Below are 25,070 nucleotides of genomic sequence, written 5' to 3'. Positions count from 1 at the left end.
CACGGATCGCCATGTCTAGAGAAAGTTTCTGTTGGCTGTAGAATGCGTTTGAGAATGAAGTTGCAGGCGGATCCAAGAATTTTGTAATCGCATTCTGTTTTCTTTAATTTCTGTTGTTTTAATAGATAAAAAAAGGGGGCGCCCGATGCGCCCCCACCCTGGATCCGCCACTGAGCTGAGCTGTATCCTATTACGCCTATTTTTTTTATTTATTTTTTTTTTTTAAGTGGATATGGTATCAAGTTCAGAAGGATGGGCATGCAACTACAACCAGAGCTGGGAGAGCAGCAAATGATGGACACATCTGCTGCATAGGCCCGAGCCTACTGATCAATATATCATGGGTAGGGCCCTATATAGAGGATCCAGGAAAATAAGATCTGTTTGGTTATTTCTTTTTAAATTTTAGTGATCCTGTACGTTATGTGGCCCTTAATTCTCTGGACTAACTCTAGACAAATAATAGGATCAATGCCTTTTTGTTTGTTTGTTTGTTTGTTTGTTTGTTTGTTAATTTCCAGATTTCCAGAAGTGTTTTAGTGGGGAATGAAAAGGGATAGGATCTCATGGTTTGAATATGCCTACTATGCCCCCACAAGCGGCCTTGGAGAGAAAAAGAGGGATGCGCTCGACTGATTACTATATATAGTGCCCCTCGATCCGACCACTTTTCTCTATCTGAAATACAACAAACCAGGTGCGGATCCGGGAATTCTGGAAAGAGGGGAATGGGCGCAAAAAAAAAAAAAGAAAAGAAAAAAAGAAGGGGAAAAAAAGGTGCACCCGCCCTCTTTCATTTTTGTGAATATATTTCTTTCATTTTAACGGGGGGGGGGGGGGGGGGCACGCTCCCGGTTCGTTCCCCCCCCCCCCCCCCCCCGATCCGCCACTGCAAGACACAGTAGGCCTATACACCTGTACCGGTACAGTAATATGCCTACGATCCACACCATGTGAAAAGACTTTCCCATAGCCACACTCTCCCCCCCCCCCCACCCCCCCCCCCCCCCCCCCCCCCCAATTCCCATCCTTTACAAAATCTGGCCATGCCGGCGAAGTGAAACGTATAACTACGCCCGCGCCCGAGTTATAAGTAGGGTCCTACTTCAGTTTGTGGTGACACCCAGACCCTGGTGAAATGCTATTGACAATTCCGCTATAGAATCTGGAACGCGTTTCTTTATTTTCTTACTACACCACCGATCTTGTCGCTCATGCACAAGTAGAATAGCACCTTACAATTACACCTGTTTGTATCCCCTGATTGCCTGAAAAAAAAACACGGACCTGGATTTGGAATAGTTCAAGAGTAGGTATATCAACCAAAAATTAAACCTCGTATTCGTATATATGGTAAGTGCATTATCCATTAATGAGAGAAATTTATATTAATTTTAATCTAATATATTATTTATTATATTTCCCTCCTTATTTTAATGAAAAAAATGTAGTTATTAAATATGATTTTGTCTTTTGACCCCCATATTAATAATGGTCTATTCCGGATGTGGAGTTTCCCGCGTTAAGTTTAAAGAGCATTCAGCGCGCCTCGAGTACGCCATATAGCATACGGAAACTGTACCCATTTTGATCAACGAATACGAGTAACTTACTGCTGGCTGGAGCAACGTTAGATGAGGTGACCTCGCTTTTGGAAGACTGTTCCCTAAAACTTATCATTTTCAATGGCACCAAGCAAAAAGGTTTGTTTGTAACATATTTCAAAGATGGTGGACGTTCGTACCTTTTTAGAAGTAGAACCGTGATCACTCGATCCCCCGATCGACGTATCGAATCTGTGGTGAAACTGACCGTGCCGTGGCCGTGCGTATACCGTTGCGTTAGTCTATAAATTGCATAGAACCGAGACTTTTAAATTTTAAATGGCTGCGTGTATCGTTCGGTTACAGGTGTTGGAAGAGTCGTCTAACGTTAGGTCTCGTCGTGATCAAAGTACGACGATGTACATGTAATAGTGTTGTGATATACACTGATCGAATGGTAAGTTAGGCAGGGACTTAGTAACCCCGTCGCGGGGCGCTGTAATATTTGTCCAATGGCCTTTATGAGGTCGCTGCTGCGGTTTAATAGGACTTCACCTACTTCTCTACTACTGGAGTACTGACTAACCGTTAGAACTCTAACAGTTACTAGTAAACACTGGCCCTGGTCTATAACTTACTAACGACAGTTAAATTACACAGAATTTCAGAAGTGGGAAAGAGTAAATTGTACTCTGTCTCTAACTGCAACCAGCCCGAACGCTCCCACAGTATATTATGTTGTGTACAAGGAGCGCGCCCCGGTCCGGTGTTAAGCCCGCTGCACACTACGCGATTTTGCCCCAATTAATTCACCGGTCTTAAGACCTTAAGACTAGAAGTGTGACATCACAGTCTTGCCATTTTCTAGTCGTACAACTGGGTCTTAGCGCCAGTCGTAGAGATTTGACATGTTGAATTTCTACAACTGGTTGTAGGCTTTCAGCCATCCACAATGCAGTAAAAATGCAAGCGCACGCAATGCGCACTGCGCGCGCTTTACAGTCAGGTCGTATAGTGTGCGATGTCCGGTCGTACGAATGGTCTTAAGACCCAGCTTGGCTTAAGACTTTAAGACCAGTCTGATCGTGTGCGGTGGCCTTTACTCTGTCTCTATCCTTGTGTTCTACTGTGAAACAGTATAAATCTAACTGTTAGCTGTTGGACATTGGCACGCAGTGCACAGGTACCTAGTGCAGTCTTGATTAGCGATCGATGGCGATGAGCCCGGCTGTGTTTTACTTTTACTTGATCATCTATATGTCACATCATGACATCGCATCTGATATGGAAGTAGAGGACTGGTCTTTTACATCATGTAGAAGTCTAATTGTTGGGCAATGGTTGATGGATCAAGCCATTTTGTTCTCTTTCAGAATTCCTCCCTGTCGGATCTGTTCACGGCAGATCTCTTCAACGGCGAGGAAATCGATGAGGAATCGTACGAGAACAGGAGGCGGAAGAACATCCAAGAAAATCAGCAGATGGTATGCAGCCCTCTTAACCCTTTCTGTGCCAGGGACATTGGACAGTGTGCCGTATTCAATTCTATTACTTTTTTTGTTTCGCCCAACAGCACTCAAACTTAGTCAAAGCACGCAAAAAGAAAGGGTTAGTGCATTGCCATTGGTGTGACAAAAGGCAAAGACAAAAACAGTGAATCTTACTATTCCATAGGAATACACATTTTAATACTTTATTTTCTGTCTGCTTGTGTAGGTGATGTTTCTGTGAAATTGTATCTATAGGCCTAACCGTTACAAGTATTATTTCAAAGCCTTTGTGATACAAGAATGAAGCTGTTGTCAAAAATCCTTGTAAATCTGAACATGTACATTGTAGAACTACATTGCCTAAAACTTAGTGTAGCTAGGAGTTCTGTGTTTTCTACACGTGGGCGATAAGCAGTGGATTCAAGCACATTTTTCTTCCTTTCTATGCATCTATATAGTTACCTCCGCCAAGGGGGGAGGTTATGTTTTCGTTACCGTTGGTTTGTTTGTTAATTAGTTGGTTCGTTCATTCGTTCGTTCGTTCGTTTGTCTGTGTGCAAAATAACTCAAAAAATAGTGAACGGATTGGGATGAAACTTGCAGCAACGGTTTAGAATGACACAAGTAACAAACGATTAACTTTTGACAGTGATCCGAGAATTTTTGGGGAATTTATGAAGGATTTTTGATATTTTGGCAGGTAGGGTCAATGAACTTGGGAGTTAAGGCTGCACGTATTTGAGGTTTGCATGCGCGCACTATGATCGTGCTCTAGTTTCTGCCAGGGTGAGGCGCGCGGTGCAGCTGAGGGTTTATGACGTTACAAAGGCTGCAATATTGAGAAATTGGGCGGCTTTCAGCACACAATGCAGTACGTACACTTGTATGGGTGGAAATCAAAGATGATTTCTACTATCTTTGGTGGAAATCACTGATCTCTGTGGAAGAACAAGATCAGTGCGGGTGGAAATGGGCTGCATGCTTGGCGAAGGTCTGCGCTCTCAGAGTGCTTCTCTAGTTACCCACGCCGATGAAAATCGGCAGGGGGTTATGTAAAGGGTTCCGTATGTTTGTTTGTTTGTTTGTTTGTTTGTTTGTTTTTTTGTTTGTTTGTTTGTTTGTTTGTTTGTGTACAAGATAACAAGAGAACGGGTAAACGGATTTGCACGAAATGTTCAGGGAATGTTTGGATAATGACAGGAAAGAATCGATTAGATTTTGGTGATAATCGGTTGACCCTTGCAAATTCTGTGTGACCTTGAAGTTTTGACCCCATGGTATAGTGACCATTCCGAAAATTTCCCGTTTCTCACTTTGCGATTTTCCGCTACCATACGAAGACATAAACTCCCCAACGATCCGACTTCGCTGCTCAAATGTTCGTAAGAATTCCGAAATTTACGTTTAGGCCTATTTGAGGGACTATGTCCTTCTAGATTTATGAAAGTTCGTTCTCCATCATCACAAACTGGCCCGTATTTTGATGATTTTTCAAATTAACATTGATTGTTTTTTTCGTTGGAGGAGCATTTTGCTCGGTCGCAGTCACACTGCACGATATGCGTGCTCAATGTCAATGCGTGTGCAAGGCCGCTGAAAATGCATCGCGCTCTACACTGTTGGTGCAAAATTGCACCGGGGACGTTGCGGCGCTCGTTGGTGGCCGAATACTGGTGCAGTAGACATTTGCATTCAACCCTTGCATTGAATAATTCCCGTAGACACTAATCATAGGGGTAATTGCCTAGGGGGTACGTAAATTTTGTTTTTCTTTTTTGCTTTTGTGGATACCATCAAAGATCGTACACTCATACGACCTTTGATATTTGATGATTTTTCAAATTAACATTGATTGTTTTTTTCGTTGGAGGAGCATTTTGCTCGGTCGCAGTCACACTGCACGATATGCGTGCTCAATGTCAATGCGTGTGCAAGGCCGCTGAAAATGCATCGCGCTCTACACTGTTGGTGCAAAATTGCACCGGGGACGTTGCGGCGCTCGTTGGTGGCCGAATACTGGTGCAGTAGACATTTGCATTCAACCCTTGCATTGAATAATTCCCGTAGACACTAATCATAGGGGTAATTGCCTAGGGGGTACGTAAATTTTGTTTTTCTTTTTTGCTTTTGTGGATACCATCAAAGATCGTACACTCATACGACCTTTGATATCATCACACTCTCGGCTTGCTATAATCAAAATATCCCGCAAGAAAACGGCGTATTTCTCGATTTTTAGCGCTTTTTCCGCGACCCGTCGCGTAGACAATACTCTTAAAACTGGACTTAATTCGCGCGCGCTTGGAAAAGTTCCGATTCTGCACTTTTGACGGTGGAATTTGGGATTTTCGATGGATTTTTGGAGGAGACTTAAGGACTTTCCTGTACGTGAATGAGTGTTAATACCGTATGTGTAATTATGTGATTTGCGTGTGATGTGACTGTAGAACCAAAGATCGTACACTTCAGTGTACGATCTTTGGTAGAACTCACTGGCTGGTGATAAAGCACACTGGCAATTAAGTGGCCGAATTCTGGTAGATGACCGAATGCACATTATGTACCCCGACTTTGTACTTAGGCGTGGGTCTGCCGCCTTTGACGGCCCCTCTCTAGTTATAAATGTATTGCTTTTAATCTTATTTATAGCTCACAAAGTTGTTGGCGGAGATTAAACATGTTCCCGGACTGCCCGATCTGCCCATGTTTCGACAGTCTCCGGCTGCCGTGAAAGCACCAAAGGTAAGCATAACTTAATTTACCAAAATATTGTGTAGCGATGTCGCAGTCTTTACATTGTTATCCTGTTGCCATGAGAACTGAATGTGCAGAAGTTTCAGATACATATTAATTGAAAAAAAAAAAAAGCGACACAAGCAAATTGAATTGAAAACTTTAAATGTACGTGCAAGATGTCAAGTGCCATATTTTTGTAATTACCACAGATGGCACAGCAAATAGTTGTAGAAAATATGCCGCTACTTCACTTCTCTCTCTCTTAATAATTTTAGTGAATAGAAGAGGTGCCATCAAAGACAGAAGCTAGTGTCAAAAATTAAATTTACAGCTTTAGAGGCTCTCTCAGTTTTTACAAACATTTTGTTTTGTTTTGTTTTGCTGTTGGTTTTTTTTTTGGAGGGGGGCATGTGTAGCTGTTACTCAGTCATTGAATATTTGTTAAATGAATACACAAACAAAACTTCTTCTTTTTTCAGCCAAAGCCATCCAGACCCAGAAAATCCCTGGAGGTCCAGAGGGCCAGTCCAGTCAGACGGAACCCCAGCCGCCAGGCCCGCTTTAGCCCCACCAAGGGGAACACCCCAGCCGCAAGAACCAGACTCTCAAACAGACTCCAGAAGAAACGGGAGGAGCGAGATGACGAGTTCTTCCCACTTGTTCCTGGACAGGTATACAGAAATAAGATTTGATTTTGCACTCTTTTAAACTGATGATATTTATTCTACAAGAAAAATTGTCATTGACATGTGAAGAGTATCTCTTTTTCATCATTAATGTGGCTGGCAGAAAATGTAAAAAAAAACAAAGAAGAAAGAAGAAGAAGAAATGAAGAACTCTTTAGTCCAGACCTGACTGCAGCACTTTACAAACATATTCAAATTTTATTATGATATTTGTAACATGGAATATTATAGACTACCGTGAAAGCTTGCCAGACAGGAACTTGTTTTATAGGCTATATCAAAGCCATGCATCCTGAATTCACAGAATTTTTACCTCCGGCAAGGGAGGAGGTTATGTTTTCATTACCGTTTGTTTGTTTGTTTGACCGTGTGCAAAATAGCTCAAAAATTGTGAACGGATTTAGATGAAACCTGCAGGAAACATTGTGAATAACACAGTTAAGGAACAGATGATTAAATTTTGGTAGTGATCCGGGAATTGTTATGGATTTTATGAAGGGTTTTCTATATTTTGGCAGGTAGGGTCAATGAACTTTGGACTTCACGGCTGCACAGCTTGAGGTTTTCATACACGCACTAAAGTGCATGCTCTAGTTTCTGCTAGGGCGAGGCGCGCCGCGCAGCTGAGAGTTTATGACGTAACAAAGGCTTCTTAATTGGGAAATCGGGCGATTTTCAGCATGCATGTATACATATTGATGGAAATCGCTGATCTCTATGAAGGAACAAGTTTAGATTGGTGGAAATGAGCTGCTTGGCGGAGGTCTGCACTCTCAGAGTGCCTCTCTAGTTAATGTACATGTATGTGGTAGGCCTAAGGGAAAGAGAATTTAGTAGCTTGTAACCACAGTGAATCCTGAAGAAAAAGAGCCTTGAAATGATAGGACCTTGTTGATACAAATAAAATTTAAAAAAAAAAAAAAACCTAGCATGTTGGCTTGGGCAAGACTAAATGTCAGCCGAGAAATATTGTCGGCCCATTGTCCACATGTGTTTTGGCATAGTGACAAGTTACAACACTGCATCCCACATGTTGTGTAGTCTTGTTTAAATTGTTTCCAACTGTCATTTGATAATAGATCTGCTCTCAGCATCAAAGTCTTATTAAAAAGTTCTTTGACCAACAGATTTGTCATCAGATACGACCAAATAGTGGATGTCAAATCACATGACACATTACAGTCTCTGTCTCATGGTCATTTGCAGAAACTTGTCATCAAGTTCGGCCCCTCTCTCGCCACTCGCAAGCGGCATGCCTCCGACGGCGAATCGGATCTCGACAGTCGCGGCGATGACTTCGAAGTCTTTGAGGTTGGTTAAAATTCATACTTGTTGTTTGTTCAGTTTTGTTGTGTTTAGTGATGAAAATATAGAATATGAGATACATTGTAGGATACTTGCATGTTGGAAACTTCATCATGAATGCCATATCAATCAATGTCATGCAGTTTACAAGCTATTTTGCTCTGACAGACCCAGAAAATTTGGGCATCGTGCTATCAACCCTTGATTGTTTCTAGCATACATTTCTTCACATTAGCTTAGAATATCGTTTTCATCTCATAGATCATAAAGCGGATCCAGAGGGGACACCCCGGGCACATGCCCCCCTTTTTTTGTGGTTAAAACAAAAGAAATAAAAAGAAATAAATGAAGGGGGCACAGGCGCCCCCTTTTTTTTTTCTTTCGCTTGCCAGCTGATGAAACCCAGAAGTGGCACAAGAAATGGAAAAAGTGCACACTGAAGCTTTTTTTTTTTCTTGTCAGCTGATGAAACCCGTAAGTGGCACCAGAAATATGTGGTGCCCCCCCCCCTTGCTTTTCGAAATTCCTGGATCCACCCCTGTAGATGGCATACACTGTATCTGTAAAACAATCTCTTTTTCCTTTAAGTCTGTTGTTCTTTCATTAGAAATAGATTACTCTTAAAGGAGGTGGTGTGTAGAAAAAGTAATGCAGTTTCTCATTTGTTTTCTAATCATTTAGATTTCAACGCAGAAGGCACAAAGGAGAAAGAGATGCTAAAAATAAAAGGAAAGATATTCTTTCAGAGAGCCGATTTTAACTTTTGACTTATAGCTACAATGTATCTATGCGTAATAGTCATGCATTCTTGGCTAATGTTCAGTGATACACCTTGTTTTAATGTTTCCTCACCTTTGAGCACTGAATTTTATCTAATATCTTCCCCTGAATCATGGATACATCTCAGGATGAGCTTCCTGTTGAGGGGGCTGAAGGGATGCATGGGCATGAGGAGAGCGATGATGACGACGACGACGAGGAGTACGAACTGCCAACGCCCACCAAGAAGCGGAGGGCCGCTGTACCCGCCGCGCCAAGACGGCCTGACGAACTCACAGAGGAGGAACTGAACCTCGTGGCGAATTCAGTGAAGGAGAAAAGTTATGACTCGGTCTATGTAAGTTATCCAAGCAATCATATATCATTTCCATAAAGAATTTGATCTCAGAAGGATACTTTCGCTGGGGTGACAAGACCTTGAATTGTATCTCAAATTTTGGTGAAAATGACTTTTTGGATTAATAGTCAGATAATAAGTTATAAGCGATGTCCTGTCCAAATCGTAGCCGTCTTACCGCTAAAAGGAAGCCACCATGGCATGTCAAAGGAAAGACTATCCCGTTTGATACAATACTTTGGCTGCCTTTTGTTGTTGTTGTTGTTGTTGTTGTTGTTGTTGTTGTTGTTGTTGTTGTTGTTGTTGTTGTTGTTGGGGTTTTTTTTTGCTCTCCTGATCATTTTACATTTTGCAGATAAGAGGTCTTGTGGCCCCAGCGACGATACACTGCCTTGAAAAGAGGATTCTCTGTGAAAGTGTGAATAATCTCAAATCACAAGTGTCTATCTACAAATATTAATAGTTTCAGTTATATAAGTCAGATATTAGTTACACTGGAATGTGAAATTACAAACTGTCGGCCCACTTAAATACCATGTGGGTTGAGCTGACACACATATTTTGCAGCGGTTGCAGCTGATGGCTGGCTTGTACAAGAATGTTAATAGCATGGTAGCATCAAGGAGGTTCGAGAGATGGAGTTACAACTGACTATAATTATTAAATCAGCTGTCAGTTTTCTATGGATGGACAAAAGAATTCCACAGGTGCATTTGTGCCTGTGATGTTCAATGCTTGAAGCCGCCATCTTTCTGAGCAATCTAAAGATTCATTTTTGACGCTAACATAATATCGGCTATATGCTGCTTGCTTATATATCAAATGCAATGAAATTTCACCTAATGATAAAGCATATAAAACAAAAGTCAATTCCGTTTGAAAATATGTGCAAAAGTGTAAATCTGAGCTGTATTTTGTGAAAGTGTTTGAAATTTTACCCTCATGGAAAGCCGGTTTTATCACTTTTCTCCTTATTTCCGCCAACTGAAACTAATATGGTATCATTTTTAAGTATAGTTCTTTATAAATTAATGTGTCAGATTAGCGTACAGACACGTACAGTCAAGTAATTTTGATATCTATTTCAGCTATATTTGAGCAATTTCTATTCGCACACCCCCATGCCTTTACCATTGTCTACCACCCATCGTTTGTAAGTAGGGATAGCGAAAAGTAATTCCCATCACAAAGACATACACCTTGGAAAGTGGCTGGTGATTATGCAATGAGACACGAATCAATTGTCTTCACATCTGGGCGGCAGATCCAGTTTGACACATACTTCAAATATTTTTGAGTGGCGGCCTCGAGCATGGGATCAAAGCGAATATAAAGACTGTTGTGACTCCATTTCTCGAACCTCCTTGGTAGCATGTACAGGAGGTTGTAAGCTATTCAAGTCAGACTTGTAGAACAAAGGACATTTACAGACTCACTTGAATCTTCAGCAAGTTGAATTCCAATTTCTCCAGTAAGTGGTATTCAAGTTCAAAAAGTAAAAAGTAAAACAAAAAATGCCAGTATGATTAAGATTAGACAAAATATAATTTTTTTATTTTATTTTAAAGTTGTAACATTTCAAAAATAAAAAGTTGTACTGCAGCTTCAAATTATGTCAGAGATGTTTAGTGAAACAAAAATATGGCTTTATTTTTCTTTTAAAAGTTATGACCAAAGATGATAGATACAGTGGACTACCGTTATAGCGAAGTCCCCGCGACTGGCTGTTTTCTTTCGTTATATTGAAATTTCGTTATAACCGAACAAATAAACAATAAAAATACATAAAGTGGATAATGTTACGGCCCAAATTTTTACTTCGTTATAACCGGAATTTCGTTATAACCGTGTTTGTTATAACGGGAGTACACTGTACATGACATATATTAAGATGGTTTTTGTATTCACCTCAAGTTTGTTCACTAACTTTCATCTTTCATTGGCAGGGCACCACATGCCACCAATGCCGACAGAAGACCCACGACACTAAGACCATCTGTCGCTCAGGCTCATGCACAGGGGTCAGAGGTCAATTCTGCGGACCCTGCCTGAGGAATCGCTACGGCGAAGATGCGCGGGAGGCTCTCCTTGATGAGGTGAGAGAATAATCAAAGTTCTGAAAATGCTGACTCTCACCCAAAATTTATAAATTCCCTCCTAGCATGTGAGGACGTTGATTTGACATCAGTCATATAACACAAGTCATTTAATTGTGTGTGATTTCATTCGTTCTTTCTTATTTATCTTAATCTCTATGAAGATTGAAAATTAAATAATTTTAGTGTTTTTCTCAAGACTGTTACAAGTGCGCATTTTTACTGCATAATTATAAAGATATGTAGCAATACTTTTCATTTTTCTATACAAAGTTGACAATGATATCCATGTAATAAAAAAAAAAAAGAAGTTCTGTGATTTCAATCTAGAAATCATACGAGGGCCTTTCAATTTTATCAGTAATGTATTAGGGATGGAAGCAATGGAATGGTGTTCACATAAGATCATGCTCTCTTTAGAGTCACAAATGTCGAATTGGCATTAAAGATCAAAGTCATGTTTGTACAGAAGGAAATGAGTAACTTCACTCTGCGAAATTGCCAATGCACTAACTTGATGAGAAGCTAATTTAAAAAAGAATAAAGTAACAGTAGTCTGCAAAAGGTTAGATGGTGTTCAATCAGATATTCTCTGAAGTTTGATTGTGTTCAACTGGCATGCAATTTTATTTGTATTTTTCTGTGTACTATGTATCTTTCGAGCAGGGTTAGAACTTCTGTTTTTGTTCTTTCTTGTAATATGTTATTAAAAGACTTGGTTTGAGCAAATGCAAAACAAACGATTCAACCATCCAAACACATGCACAAAGAAAATGCAAACACACTAACTAAGTAATAAGTAAGAACAAAATGGTGAGACAGTGTATAAATATTCCACTTCCCACAGAACTGGATCTGCCCTCCGTGCCGAGGTAACTGCAACTGCAGTTTCTGCCGAAAGAAGCAGGGCCGCCACGCCACGGGAATCCTGATCCACCTCGCAAAGCATCATGGGTACCGCAGCGTCAAGGACTTTCTCGAAAGGTGAGGACTTGGAGAGAGACTAACAGTCCAGGAGAAGTCACTTGCTTTCATTTTTCATTTTTAAATCTTTTGATTTGGCTCCTGTTTCTGATTGGTCACCAGACTGAACCGTAATGCATAAACTTCACATAATTGCAGGATATTCAGGTTTTATACATCCATTAAAAAAAGTGCCCGAAGATTAATGCCCTGATTGCTGTAGAGGAGTTCACTATGACCAACCTATTGGTTTGAAATGTATGTTCCTTCTGTTACTACAATATGTCATGCCATATAGGGACAAAGAGTTTTGTTTTGTTTTGTTTTTGTGTTTTCTTCTTCTTTATTAGTTTGGGGAGTAGTATATTCATGAAAAATGGAATGCACAAAATCACTGCCGTATGCAAGATTTCAGGATAATATTTGCAATGGCATGTGTCTTGAAATGTAATTGTTCCCTAATTGTTTTCTGGCTCAAGTTTAGAACACTTTGACGTGCGTCTACTTTAATGAGTGTTTGTCTCAAGGAACTTATGATGTGAAAGTGACTTGCACTGATAGATATGCCAGTGGAAGAAATAAGAGTAAAAACAAAAACTTGAAGTTCATGAGGGCAACAAATCTGTGATTATGATTTTTAAAGCAGGATTTATCACAGCTTGGACTTGAGCTTGATTAAAGATCTTTTCAAGGCAAATGAATTACATTCCATGGAGATAGACTCTGGTGTGAAACACATTTTTCAATTTACGTTTTATTTTTTCTTCTTTCGTTCTTATCTGGCAGCTTTGGACGTCGCTAGGGATCATCACATGTTCTTAGACTTCAGGAATACTCCAGGATTAAGAAGAGCATCGGGATGGGCTATGATGCCTGTCAACGATTGACATTTTCCTCGGTCAATGTCTGCCCACAATAAAGAAAATCACCTTGTCCCTGCATCTGACCAACACATACTCTACAGAGCAAGGTATAAATGTGCCATCTCTCAACCTTTACGTGACAATCAAAATAAGCAAAGCGGCCACAGTTTGTTAATGTCTCTGCATGATAAATGCAACAGACTTTCTCTATTTTTGATGTGCTTGCAACTGTAAAGTCTTGTGGAGACCTGGGGGGGGGGGGGGGGCATTTCATGAAGCGCTTTTGTCTGACATTTTTCCGACAAACTGTTACAAGCTACTGAAATCCTTGCATCTGATTGGCTGAGGAGCATTTTGTCTGACAACTTTGTCAGACAAAATGCTTCATGAAATGCCCCCTAGGTCATGAGCCAAGTGCCTTTTACAAACTGTATCTTTGTTCCTTGGTTGGAATAATTTTATTTGTGTTTTTAACTAAAGTTTTTGCACTTTGAATATTACATTATGGCAGGAAGAAAGAAAAGTTCAGGTTGGATAACAAAACAAAAAATTACCAAGGATTAATAGAATTAACCATGTTTTCATGTGGTTGCAAGGCACTAGAGATCCACTTAGCCTCCAATGTTTTTTTTTTTTTTTTTTTTTTTTTTTTTTTTGTTGTTAGGTTGTTGATTCCATGAAAGTTCTTGTATTTTACTAACAATCTTTGCATTGCCATTGTTCTTCTTTTTTATTCTTGTTTTGTGTCTGTATGTGCTCAGGTACAAGGTTGTATGTACATAAAACAGATTTTAGCATACATGTACATGTAAACATGGCGGTAACTTGTGGCTCAATTATGTAAAATGTACTCATCTTTGAACACTTTGTGCCCCAATGCGATGGTGTTATTTGTTACACCATATTCTGCCTTCATGCAAGTACATGATCAAGTGGGATCTTATGTGGTCTGACCTCGTTTTAATCTGTCTGTAACCACAAAGAATGGTAATATCTAAACCTTGTACATGTATGTTCAAACCTTTCCTCTAGTCAGTGTAAAAGAAAATATTTAAAAAAATGCTTGTGGTATCCTCTATGCATCTTTTTTTTCCAGTGCTGCAGTAATTAAGAGGTAATAAAGACACAAAAAGACCCTGGAAAATTTGAATTTAATGTGCTGTATCTGTCAGTTACTGTAGCTCCATTCAGATAGTGGTATCTATATCAGAACCACATGGCTGTTCAAGGTCAGGTCATGTGCTTTCATATTCTCTTTTTACATGTTGCCAAATTGTCATTTTATGGAGTTATTCAAACTCATCATTGCACAGATTTATGTGTGAATTATGAATTTTTTTTTTTTTTTGCCTTTTTAATTCCTCCAAGCATGTGCTTATTGTGTCAAAAAGAGAAATTCATACTATCTTGTGCTTGACTGAAGTTTTTGCATTTTTAGCACTTAGACATGGAAGGCATGTGGTCATTGCATGTAGTGCCATGCTTTGCAATTTGCAACATATACGATCGTTGTTTCTCTAATAATTTCATTACATATTCCGAATTCCTGCTAGACATTGTACATTACAGTATTTGAATGAAATGAAGTGTTGCTAACTGCCATTCAATCTGTTCAATTTTCTTGTAAATAGTTCTAACATTCCTGAACGATTTGCACTAATATCGCATTAACATTGTCTGTCGGGATGCTGGTTCTACTAAGAGGCGGACTTATATTTTGCCAAAGTTTTTAATTTGTGTCATATGAATGATTGTATTAACCAAGTTTTGAGTAAGAAAGATGTTCATTCTGTGTTTGTACATAACTGTTGAGTGCAAGTAGAAGTTTTGCTAACATGTTCCTGAGAAGATTCTGAGATATATTCATGGAAATGCAATTTGTACACGGCAGATCAAGTGCCTGTTGGCAAGTGTTATACTGTAGCTACGCAGAATTATCGGCTGTGCTAAGATTCCAGTTGAATATCAAACTTTACAAAGATTTTGTCTTTTGACACCATTTTCACGAAAATCCCGCATACCGTTACGACGCTGCATGACTACCTTTAGATATATGCCTGTCAGACCGAAAATGGCTCAAAAACGTGATTTTGTGTGTGAAGTCTATGCAAATGGAGTTTTCTCACCTTATTCATAAAGGTATGATTATTTTCACTTCCACAGGCTGAAATCAATTAATTTTATTATAATTATGCTTGAAAAAGGTTCTGTCGTAAATTTTGCAAAAAAAAAAATGATAAAACAAAAGGTAGAAAAACAGAGAAATACATAAAACAATAAAATACATAAGAAATTTAGTTTGATACCAGATTTTTTTCCCCAAGTACATTGTTCGGAATGCTACAAAGAATGTTATCACCAAAAATTAGGATTTTAGGAGCTTTACTTTCTGATTTAGAGCAAAATGTATGATTTTATGCATATATTAGCATAATTAATTAATATAATGAAAATTTCAATTTCTTTTCATATAATGGGGTAGATTACGCTACAGGTAATGCATGTGCCAAATATCATGGCGATTGTGCGATCGACAGCCAAGATCTCGGAGGGGGAGGTGGTTGAATCAACCCCCCCTCGGCTACAGAACACCCCAAAAAGCCCGGCCTGGTTAGGGTTAATCATATTGGGTGTTATCAATGCGAAAAAAATCTGATTGTAATTTTTTTGGGGACATACTGTATAAAGGGTTAATGACCAAACAATCAATGTACTTATGTGCAGCTATGAGAGAGCATGATCCCATGCATGTTTGCTTGGTGTGTTTTTGTTTTTTGTTTTTTGTTTTTTGTCTCCCGGGTTCATATAAAACTCTTCTCCTCCACATGCGAGTCAACTCTTTCGTTTACTGCAGATAACAACACTTGTTATGATGTCAGTGGTACTACCATGGAGTGGTCTAGAGGGGTTAATGTCCCACATTGATATGCTCAACTCATTCCACAATTTGCCAAATTTGCTTTATGTATTCCATCATACAATGATGCCAAAGAGTTCAATTCTTTTTAACCCTTTCTCTACCAGAGACTTTAGACAGTGTGTACAATGCTATGGGGTTTTCTGTGCCAATCAGCAGGCAACGCACACAAAGGGTTCATGTGAACTTGGTGTTAAGAGACATAACATTTTAATGAATTACCTGATATAGCAAACTGTTTCTAGTGGTCCCACTGTATTGGGTTTTATATCTGCACAGAGCAGCTCTTGAGTGTAAGTGGAAGTTATGCCTGTGTATAAAGAGTACCGTTAAAAATAAAATCACAATATTCCTTGAGAATTCATCCATTTAGATCTATAATGTACGTCAAATAATGGAACAAGATTATTCACTGTGATCCTTTGATATGCTCACACACTTTATTAATGTGATACATCATTACAGAGGGCAGTTTCAACCAAAAAAAAGTGTCAAAAAATATGATCAAAATATGCATGAATTTTGAGACATGAATTGATGGGGCACACTTGTACATAGAGGTTCAAAATGGTTCACTACAAAACAGTAAAACAAAAAACAGAAAAGCTTTTAATGTGTGTTACAAAGTTCTGAATTTGTTGAAATATTATTGTCAGAGCTGATTTTACATGAATATCCTCCCAGTTGGTAGAGTGGAAATTCATTTTTGAGAGACCGTCTACCAAATACCCGATAAATCATTCATCCAATGTTGTAGTGGTGTGCTGCAACTTTGAAGAGCAGTTCATTCCAATCGTGGTTCTATCCTGAAATATCCAGAGAGAAAAGTAGGGTCTAGAAGTGGTTGGGACATTCGACATGTCTGCCCAAAACAAATGGTGCCTCTCTAGCAGAACAAGCTCAGAATATTGTAGAGCAAACTGATCTCTCCACAGCATATCATTCCAACTTGCTGTGAAGTTCAAAGAGTCTTGAATTTGTAATTTCATTGTTTTTCAAGCTTCAATGTTTCCAATATAATACAAAAGTTTGTTATGATGAGAATCTGTATTTGCTAGTCTTAATCAAGACTTTCTGTTCTATTTGTGTAATGCACCAATATTTCATTTCGATTGTGGTATTCTTCAGGAAACTTTGAGTACGTGGTATTGTGTGTAAAGCAGCTGCCAAAGTTTTCATCACTATTTGCCAAATACTTTTACTGTTCTGATTGTTACTATCGAACTTGTTCTTGCTAAACAACAATAAACATCTTTTTAATTTTTCTACAAATGTCGTGTTCTTTTTTCGTGTTTATCTTTTGGACAAATACCACTTGGTACACTGACTGTGGTGTGTCTTCTGACCTGGGTGACACATACATGTTGTAAAGAATGTGTTGTGTGCCAGTAAGGGGGAATGAAACCCAAATTCTACATACATTGTATGTGGATTGAGTGAATGCAGCAATATTTTTTTTTGTAGAATACATCAGCAAAGTTGATAGTAATCATACAATCCGTTGAAAAGTTGTGATTTTTTTTTTTTTTTTTCGGCACAGCCATTGTTCGATGAGAAGACCACTGCAGTTAATGATGTTACATGTGTACAACAAAGTAACAAAAATATATATGAAGAGAATTCCTCAAAATGTCACTCTTTCTTAGTATGAAAGTACACATTCCCTCGACAGGTGTCAAGGTTTTATTCCATCTGCCTTCTGGAAGATGCAAGTCACATACTCTTTCATTATACTAGGAAAGTGAAAGTATGCTGAATACTCTTTAAATTCTCTTTGAAAAATCCTTGTCCATGCATGCCATCAAGAAATGTTGTAGTCTTCTCGTCAAGCAATAGCGGCACTGAAATTCTTATAATTCTGAACTTTTGAACAGATGGCACGATTTTACTCACTTTGCTGATGCGTTCTATTAATGTTGTTGCATTCTCTCAATTCACATACATGTTTATATTTGGTTTTATTCTCCTTAACATAACAATGTGGAACATTATCAAAGTGTTGAGAAACTTGACACCTACAACTGTAGATAGTATTAGGAGTACTAAAGACACTAATGTAGCAGACACACATCTTAGTACACATGTACACACATTCACCTATTAAAACACACACACACACAAGAACGGAAAAGCTTACATTGTATGAGAATAACACAAGGCCACTATATCCTCACCAAAAACAATGCCAACTGAAACTGCATTGAGAACATGATCTAAATAAATAGAACAACAAATGAACAACTTGTGCATCGTAATTCTTTTTTCTTTATTAAGAGCATCACAAGCACAATAAAATGCAAGTAACGATGACACATGCATATTGAGAGCCAACAATCAAATCACCATGTTAAGCTCACACATACTGCCAACACAAATGAAATTGAGAGGCACTGATATACCGGTACTGCAAAAGTGGAAATTTTCATGGTTTTGAAATTTTCGCACATTTCGCGCAACGAGAAGCTCGCGCGAAAATAAAACCACGCGAATATTTTTGCGTGCCATATGTCCCAGTACTTGATGTCTTGATTCCGCGGAATTAAAAACACGCGAAAGTCTTCTGGCACGGCCAAGCGCGAAAAATTAGTCGCGCGAATATATCCACTTTTACAGTAATCACTGCCATAATGAACACGTTTTCAAACCTACAGTGTGTCTTAAAAATACACAGCATTTACGTACATCATAAGAAATAATGATTGCAGACTAGATCCTCCATGTGTATCACACATCATGGATCAGAGTGCCATGATTTGTTCAAGTTCACCCTGATACTGTAAAATCAGCTACCTCGGGAGAATTTTCATCATCTTTGCAAACACTAAATCATTCCTTCCAAAAGAAGCACACAAGTATTCATGGTATAAAAGTAAATTCAGTATCGCTGACTAAAATCGCCATAGGATCACACACATTGCTCATTTAGATATATCATATTGCAGTAAATACAGTTGTACATGTAGCTGCACATATGAAATCGCCATTACACTGAGCAAAGTTACAAACACATTTAAAAAGTGCACGCCAGAAAACATCACGCTACATCTACAATGACAATGTCCTACATTTTCTGGGTTTTAACTATTAGAATAACAATGCCACACCATCATTCAAGTGAGCTTTTTAATATGTAGTGGATGTAATAATGATCAACAAACACTAGTTACAATTTTGTCACATCCTTTCATGTAATTGAAAATAAAATATGCCCTAACTGAAGTCAATTTCTTACCTACAAATGTAGCACACAGTTCAATAACATTATGTGCCATTTGTTTCTCTTATCTCTCCATCTCTCTCTGTCTCTCTCTCTCTCTCTCAAAAAAAATGCAGACTTTTACTGTATAGTAAATAAAACAGTAATTGTGATTTATAAAGTGCATAATTGACCAACCAATTCTCTACATTTTAAATGCAAGTTATACAAGTTGGATATTATGTAATAGCACTAATTAGTGGAAGCATACTTCATTCAGTATTTCTAAATGAACGCTATTGAACAAAAGAAAATTCTACAAATGCTCTACATTTCATGAGAACAAATGGGTATTGAGAAGTCGTAAATAAAGTTTTGTCTTCTTTACTTGAGCATAGAACAGGGGTAGGTGCTGAGAAGGCTCTTCTGTTATATGGGTTTAACACAATTCACAGATAGGATGCTCTATGAGGAGCAGTGCAGGTCAATGAGCTGGGGTATGTTGGTGTATAAATTATGTAATGTAGGATGGAGAAAGGTTGTTCATGGGCTTTCAAAAGAGTATGAGTACTGTAAACATGGGAATGTTTTGAGCAAGTAATTCTTCTCGCTCTGTCGGGGGGTTAGATGAATTCCACATGTTTACATACCTGCAGAATCAAAACATACACCTGCTGTAGAATAGTGCTATTAATAACATGCAAACAATTTTGCATGCTTCTATTTTCGTGCTGGTTTTTTGTTGTGCAAAATGCTCAAAAAATTTCCATACCGCTAAAATGTCTACTTTCATCACAGTATTTCAAAAATGATGCATTTTTTTAAAACTGGTAACCAGTGAAGTGTATGTATGTGCAAATACGCTCTACAATCATGAGCTTTGTTTTCAGAAAGGGTCTGAATGGATTGCTTGAATGATACTACAAGACATGTGAAAACTTTATACAACTAGACCACATTGTGCATAAAATTGTCATCAATGTGCAAGCAACTTACAATGTTTGAATTCAAAGTTATTCATACCCCCCCCCCCCCCTTGCTTCATGCTTGCCTGCAACATTCGCTGCCGTGCCAGGCAAGCCTGGTGTGCAATGAAGCTATCTGGTGGCCACAAACTGCCACAAAAGAATGCATTGTATGATCTGAATGTTCCTAAACCAGTTTTAATTGTTGTCCCTGCTTACTATGAGCCAGTGGTGAACCCTGTCATAAAAGACACGAATGTGATAAATCAGAGAGCTGGTAAGTCTTGGCTCTCTTGTTTCAGCATCCTTATTTGAAAGGGAGTGAAACTCACAAACCATGTGGATTGAGTGAATGCTAAGCAGAATGCATCAGTGAAGTTTGAGAAAAATCGAACAATCCGTTCATAAGTTATGAATTTTGTAAGTTTCAGTGTCGCCATCACTGGATGAGAAGACTACAGTATAACAGCTTGTCGAACAACAATATAAAGAAAATACCAAGAGCAGTCAACATATTCTATTTTTTCCAGCTTAATAAAAGAGCACTTGCCCATACCTCTTTCAGAAAGCAGGGGGTGATAATATTACCCTTTACATATAATGTCAGCAACAAGTTGAGGGAATGTGCACTACCACTCTGAAAACTGAAATTTGTTGAACTCTCTTTTAATATTATTGCCATTGTCCTGCGGTGATGTCACAAACTGTTCCAGTTCTCTCATCCAGTGATGGTGGCATCAAAACTTTTAACAACTCAATAACTTTTGAGTAGAGTATCTGATTTTTTTTTCTCACTCCACTGATGTATTCTACTACATTGCTGCAGTCATGCTATCTACAGGGACATTTGGACTTCAAAGCTTACATTACGTGTATTAATCACATTGCAAAGCTATTGTAGCCCTGTCCAAAAACTCTGGGTATCTTCGGGATTGGTTTCTGTCCATGCATAAAATGTACCCAGTCTTTGATTTATGTGTGTGTGTGCATGTTTTCTTGCTACGTTTTCTCCTTATCTCTGGTAAAAAAATTTACATACAAAATATACAATGTAGTTCTGTACCTGACATTTAAAAGTGAACATACCTTATGAAATGGTATACAATGTACTGATGTATTTAATGAGATCTCAAGAACTGACAGCTGCAGTTACATGTAATTCACAAACAAATTTTACTAGACCAATAACACAATGCATTTTTTATCTACAGTAACAAAAAAAGAAAAGATAAAGACACCAGACTTTATGGATTGCGAGGTATTGCACAGACTTGGTATGGCATTGGGATTCGGGTGGCCCCAACTTTCCCCACGGTGCTAGGGCGTGGACAGCCCTCTGGCAGTCGGAACTCGAATCGGTGGAGGAGGTGGGTGAAGAAGAAGTAGAGTTCCATCTTAGCCAGCTGCTCACCCAAGCACTTCCTCCGACCTGTGATGACCAAACAGAGAAATGAAAAAATGTAAGCACAGGAAAAGTGGTTACAAGGAGGACGTAAACAGCAGGATAATTGCCTTGTTATATCCAAAGAGCTTTTCCCCAGTAAGTACCAGAGTGCGGAGTATGCATACGCCCTGTACTATTGTTTGTGAGCGCACAGGGAGCACTGGATGACAACGAGGCGGTATAGGCTCACCCTCGTGCTAACACGCTAGCAAACGAGCAACAGAGGAGCAGCCAAATTTAGAAACTTTGTGGGTACTCGCGTAAAAATTCAAAAGTTCAAATACACGCTGTAAAAATGTTACTTCACTACACAAAAAGTCCGCCATTACTAAGTGGGTAACGGCAACCCCCATGAAATCTCAGACACCATTGTATAGTTCGCCCTCTTATGATGGAGAGGAGAAAATCTTTTTGGTTATATCAGAGTTGTCATGGTCTACAGAAAAAACAACAACAAAGGAATGTTGAGGGTTGAGACCTGCAAAATCTCTTTGTTAAAGGGGAAATCAAGTCCAAATATAAGTTGGTCTGATAAAAAAGAGTAAAATATCACGAGTTCAACAGCAGAATTTTGATCAAAATCGGGTGAAAAATAAGAAAGTTATGACATTTTGAAGATTTGCTAATTTTTCAGGAAACAGTTCTTGAACGGTCAATATGAATATGCAATTGACAAAGTGAGCATGTCATATCCTCACAACTTGCCATACAGTTTTTAATATACAGTACATATAAAATTTTGAAATTTCCCGTTTTTAATTGAAACGCAATTATGCCCGAGGCTCAAAAAAACATAGAAAGAAACAACTTACAATTAAATACAGAATGGAATGAGTTCATCACTTTGGAAGACAGCACCATCATTGTGTCATTAGGAGTTTGATTCTAAGAAATTGCATTTCAATATCACATCTTCCATACGTAACAACATTGCCACCGGCAATCTTGAACCATTGGGTACCATTTGGGTAAAAAAGAAACAACCTACCAATGCAGAATGGAATGAGTTCATCCCTTTGGACCACAGCAGTCCTGTCCTCATTCAGAAATCTTTCAGGGACAAACTCTTCAGGGTTCTTCCATGTCTTCGGGTCGTAGTGCACAGCCCATAAATTCGGTAGCACCAGAGTGCCCGCAGGGATGTCGAAGTTGAAGAGCTTTGTGTCGCACGTGGAGGCGTGAGGGACGGCTAGTGGTACAATGGTGGCCATGCGTTGGACTTCCATCAGGACCGCCTCGGTGTAAGGGATGTCCTTTCGCTGCTCTAAGGTGGGCATCCTGTCCCGCCCAATGGCTTTGTCCAGCTCCTCGTGGACCTTGCGCTGGATGTCCGGATGCAGGACCAGGTAGAGAATAGCCCACATCAGGGTGGTTGCCGTGGTGTCTGTTCCCGCGACAAAGAGATCCCCAAGCGTCTGCCGCAGATCGTCCTCGCTGAAAGGGACTCCACCTGTAGAGGGACCGATGCTGCTGTCGCTTCCATCACGTGGTAGATTTCCATTGCACGCTTCTTCCTCCTGCATCCGCTTGAGCTCCTCCATGTACATCTGCACGAAGCAGGGCTCCTCCGACTCTGGTCTGTTCAGGGCATCTTTTATCATGGCGCTGTCAAATTCCTGCCACTTGCGGTGGTTGTTTGCCAGCTTCCTCCAAACTGGAAGTGGCAAGTATTGGAGGACAGGGATGAAGCCCGTCACACCGGTCGTCTCCGAGATCTCCAGACCTTCATGGATGATGTCAAGGAACTGCTTGAAGTAGATATCGTCATGCTTGAATCGTTGGCCAAAAACAATCCACGAGATAATGTTAGAGACAGACACATTGATGTCGTGAAATGGAACAAAGGGTTGCGACTTTCTACTGGTAAACAGGTCCGACAAAGTTTCAATTTCAGAGACAATGTTCTCAATGAGGCGGGATTTGCCCATCCCAAGTGAGCGCAAAGCTGCTAAACCAAACCGCCTCCTTTCCCGTTGATTCTCTCCTACATGGGCTGAAATTATGCCTGCACATGAAGCAATGAAAAATAACAATAATTCAAACTAAAATGAGATGGATACCTGTGTACATGCAAGTCACAGATACAACACTACTAGACAAATATCACAGTTTGTATTTTTTTTAATCTTTATGCAGGGACCTACTGTACCTTAATTCAAATAACACTGGCTGCTTTCAACAACCTGCCAGCTAGCCCCCTCTAATCGCAATTAAACCACTTTTTGCCCGAACCTGGATTCAAAGGCAAGAGGACATGTTCCTCCTCAATTTTTTTTTTCCAGGGGGAACCCCCTCCCCAGCCCTTAATATTTTTGAGCTTGATATTCATAAACATATATTTCTTTTCCATTTGCATTTTTGAAAGACTTTGTACTGAGGATCTGTTGAACTTGTTTATGAATAACATATATGTATCTAAATAAGGTAAAACTTCTTTAATTTATTTTTATTGAAAATTTTCCAAATATCCACCAAAGTGTGCTGAGGTTGATCCTCATCACTGAGATTCAGTTCAATTCTAAAAATGCAATGCACAGCTCCCTCATATTGGAGGGACATGAGTTCATCCCTCCCATAACCCCCCCCCCCCCCCCCTCCCGGGGGAGGGGGGTACAATACATTCATATCGAACTCCGCTGGGGGGGTGTTTCATCAACGCTTGTCAGCGCCGACAACTGTCGGCGCTGACCAATTTCAGCAAAATCGTTGGTTTTGATTGGCTGAGATGCTCTGGTCACCGACTGTTACTATGGTAATTCAAGTTGTCAGTGCCGACAAACGTTGATGAAACACACCCTGCCATATGTTTCAACAATGATGCCATCATTGCTGTTGCAACTAAAGGATTAAGCATTTTCTTTCTTTTTTTATGATGAACAAGTTTTCCTGCTACTTTGAAGGTCAGGATGGTGATCGGGAGGAAGGGAAGACATGAGGTGAGAAAACCTGACGACAGGTAAAGTAAAACGTGTTCAAACAATAATAAAACATTAATATACCTCGTCCTTTGGTAATGTATTCCATCATTCCTAGCTTCGGTCTGTCGGCAAAATCGTCTCCAGATCTAGAAAACGCCTCTCTCATCGAAGGAAAATCGTTGAGGATTAAAGTGGGCACCACTCCTATCCTCGTGTAAAATACCGGGCCAAATTCCGCCGACATCTTGGCGAACAGCTTCTGCGGCTCGTCCCCAATCAAGCTCGGCATGCATCCTATCACCGGCCAGGTTCGGGGCCCGCTCGGCGGAAGCTTCATCGCCGACTGCGCCCCATTCCTCGTCCTGAATAGCTGCCGCGAGACGTAAATACATACCAGAAATACTGCGAGAGATATTAGAAATGACGACGAATCTACAATCAGCAGGGTTTTGATTATTTCGCTGACCATGTTGCCCTATTTCTTGGAAGGATTTTGCCTCCTGTTGACGTAAAATCAGTGAGAAAATAGACCCTGTCGAAAGGTGTTTTCCACGTCGGTTACGTATGTGGTCATTACGTAGCAGAAGTCTTTTCGGCGCAAGGTTTTAGGCATTTCCTCCACGCTTTTACAATCCGGCGATCGTTGAATAATGGTGTCAGGTGCTATTCTATTTCCAGGGACGGTAAGGTAAAAAAAAAAGGAATAATACCACAAAGTAAAAAAACAAAACAAAAGAATGCCTTACACGCTTAAAATCAATCTCGAAAGATATAAACTAGGTTAGTTTTATCTTTTTTCCCAAACTGTAGATATACGACGTCTAGAGGAA

At 39.6% G+C, this 25,070-nt stretch overlaps 2 protein-coding genes across 2 annotated transcripts; one reads left to right on the top strand and one right to left on the bottom strand.

The window, feature by feature from the left end:
- The first annotated feature begins 1,581 nt into the window (after positions 1-1,581).
- LOC139711188 (cell division cycle-associated protein 7-like) lies at positions 1,582-11,962 on the top strand. Its single transcript, XM_071623104.1, has 8 exons — positions 1,582-1,703; positions 2,918-3,028; positions 5,684-5,776; positions 6,256-6,441; positions 7,663-7,767; positions 8,669-8,878; positions 10,825-10,974; positions 11,822-11,962. The coding sequence occupies exons 1-8, from the start codon at positions 1,686-1,688 to the stop codon at positions 11,960-11,962; spliced, it is 1,014 nt and encodes a 337-aa protein (XP_071479205.1). The 5' UTR covers positions 1,582-1,685.
- A 9,160-nt stretch (positions 11,963-21,122) lies between these two features.
- On the bottom strand, positions 21,123-24,709 carry LOC139711190 (cytochrome P450 2U1-like). The gene is made up of 3 exons (XM_071623105.1): positions 24,322-24,709; positions 22,311-23,327; positions 21,123-21,307 (listed from the first exon to the last, which is right to left on the bottom strand). Exons 1-3 carry the CDS (start codon positions 24,707-24,709, stop codon positions 21,123-21,125), a joined length of 1,590 nt encoding a protein of 529 aa, XP_071479206.1.
- Between the last annotated feature and the right edge of the window lie 361 nt (positions 24,710-25,070).

Source organism: Diadema antillarum, unplaced genomic scaffold (genome assembly GCF_040938485.1).
Source record: "Diadema antillarum isolate AM-2024a unplaced genomic scaffold, OU_Dant_1.0 seq00001622_RagTag, whole genome shotgun sequence".
NCBI classification, from domain to species: Eukaryota; Metazoa; Echinodermata; class Echinoidea; order Diadematoida; family Diadematidae; genus Diadema; species Diadema antillarum.
The sequence above is the reverse complement of the archived record's forward strand: the minus strand, read 5'-3'. Positions and strand labels throughout refer to the sequence as shown.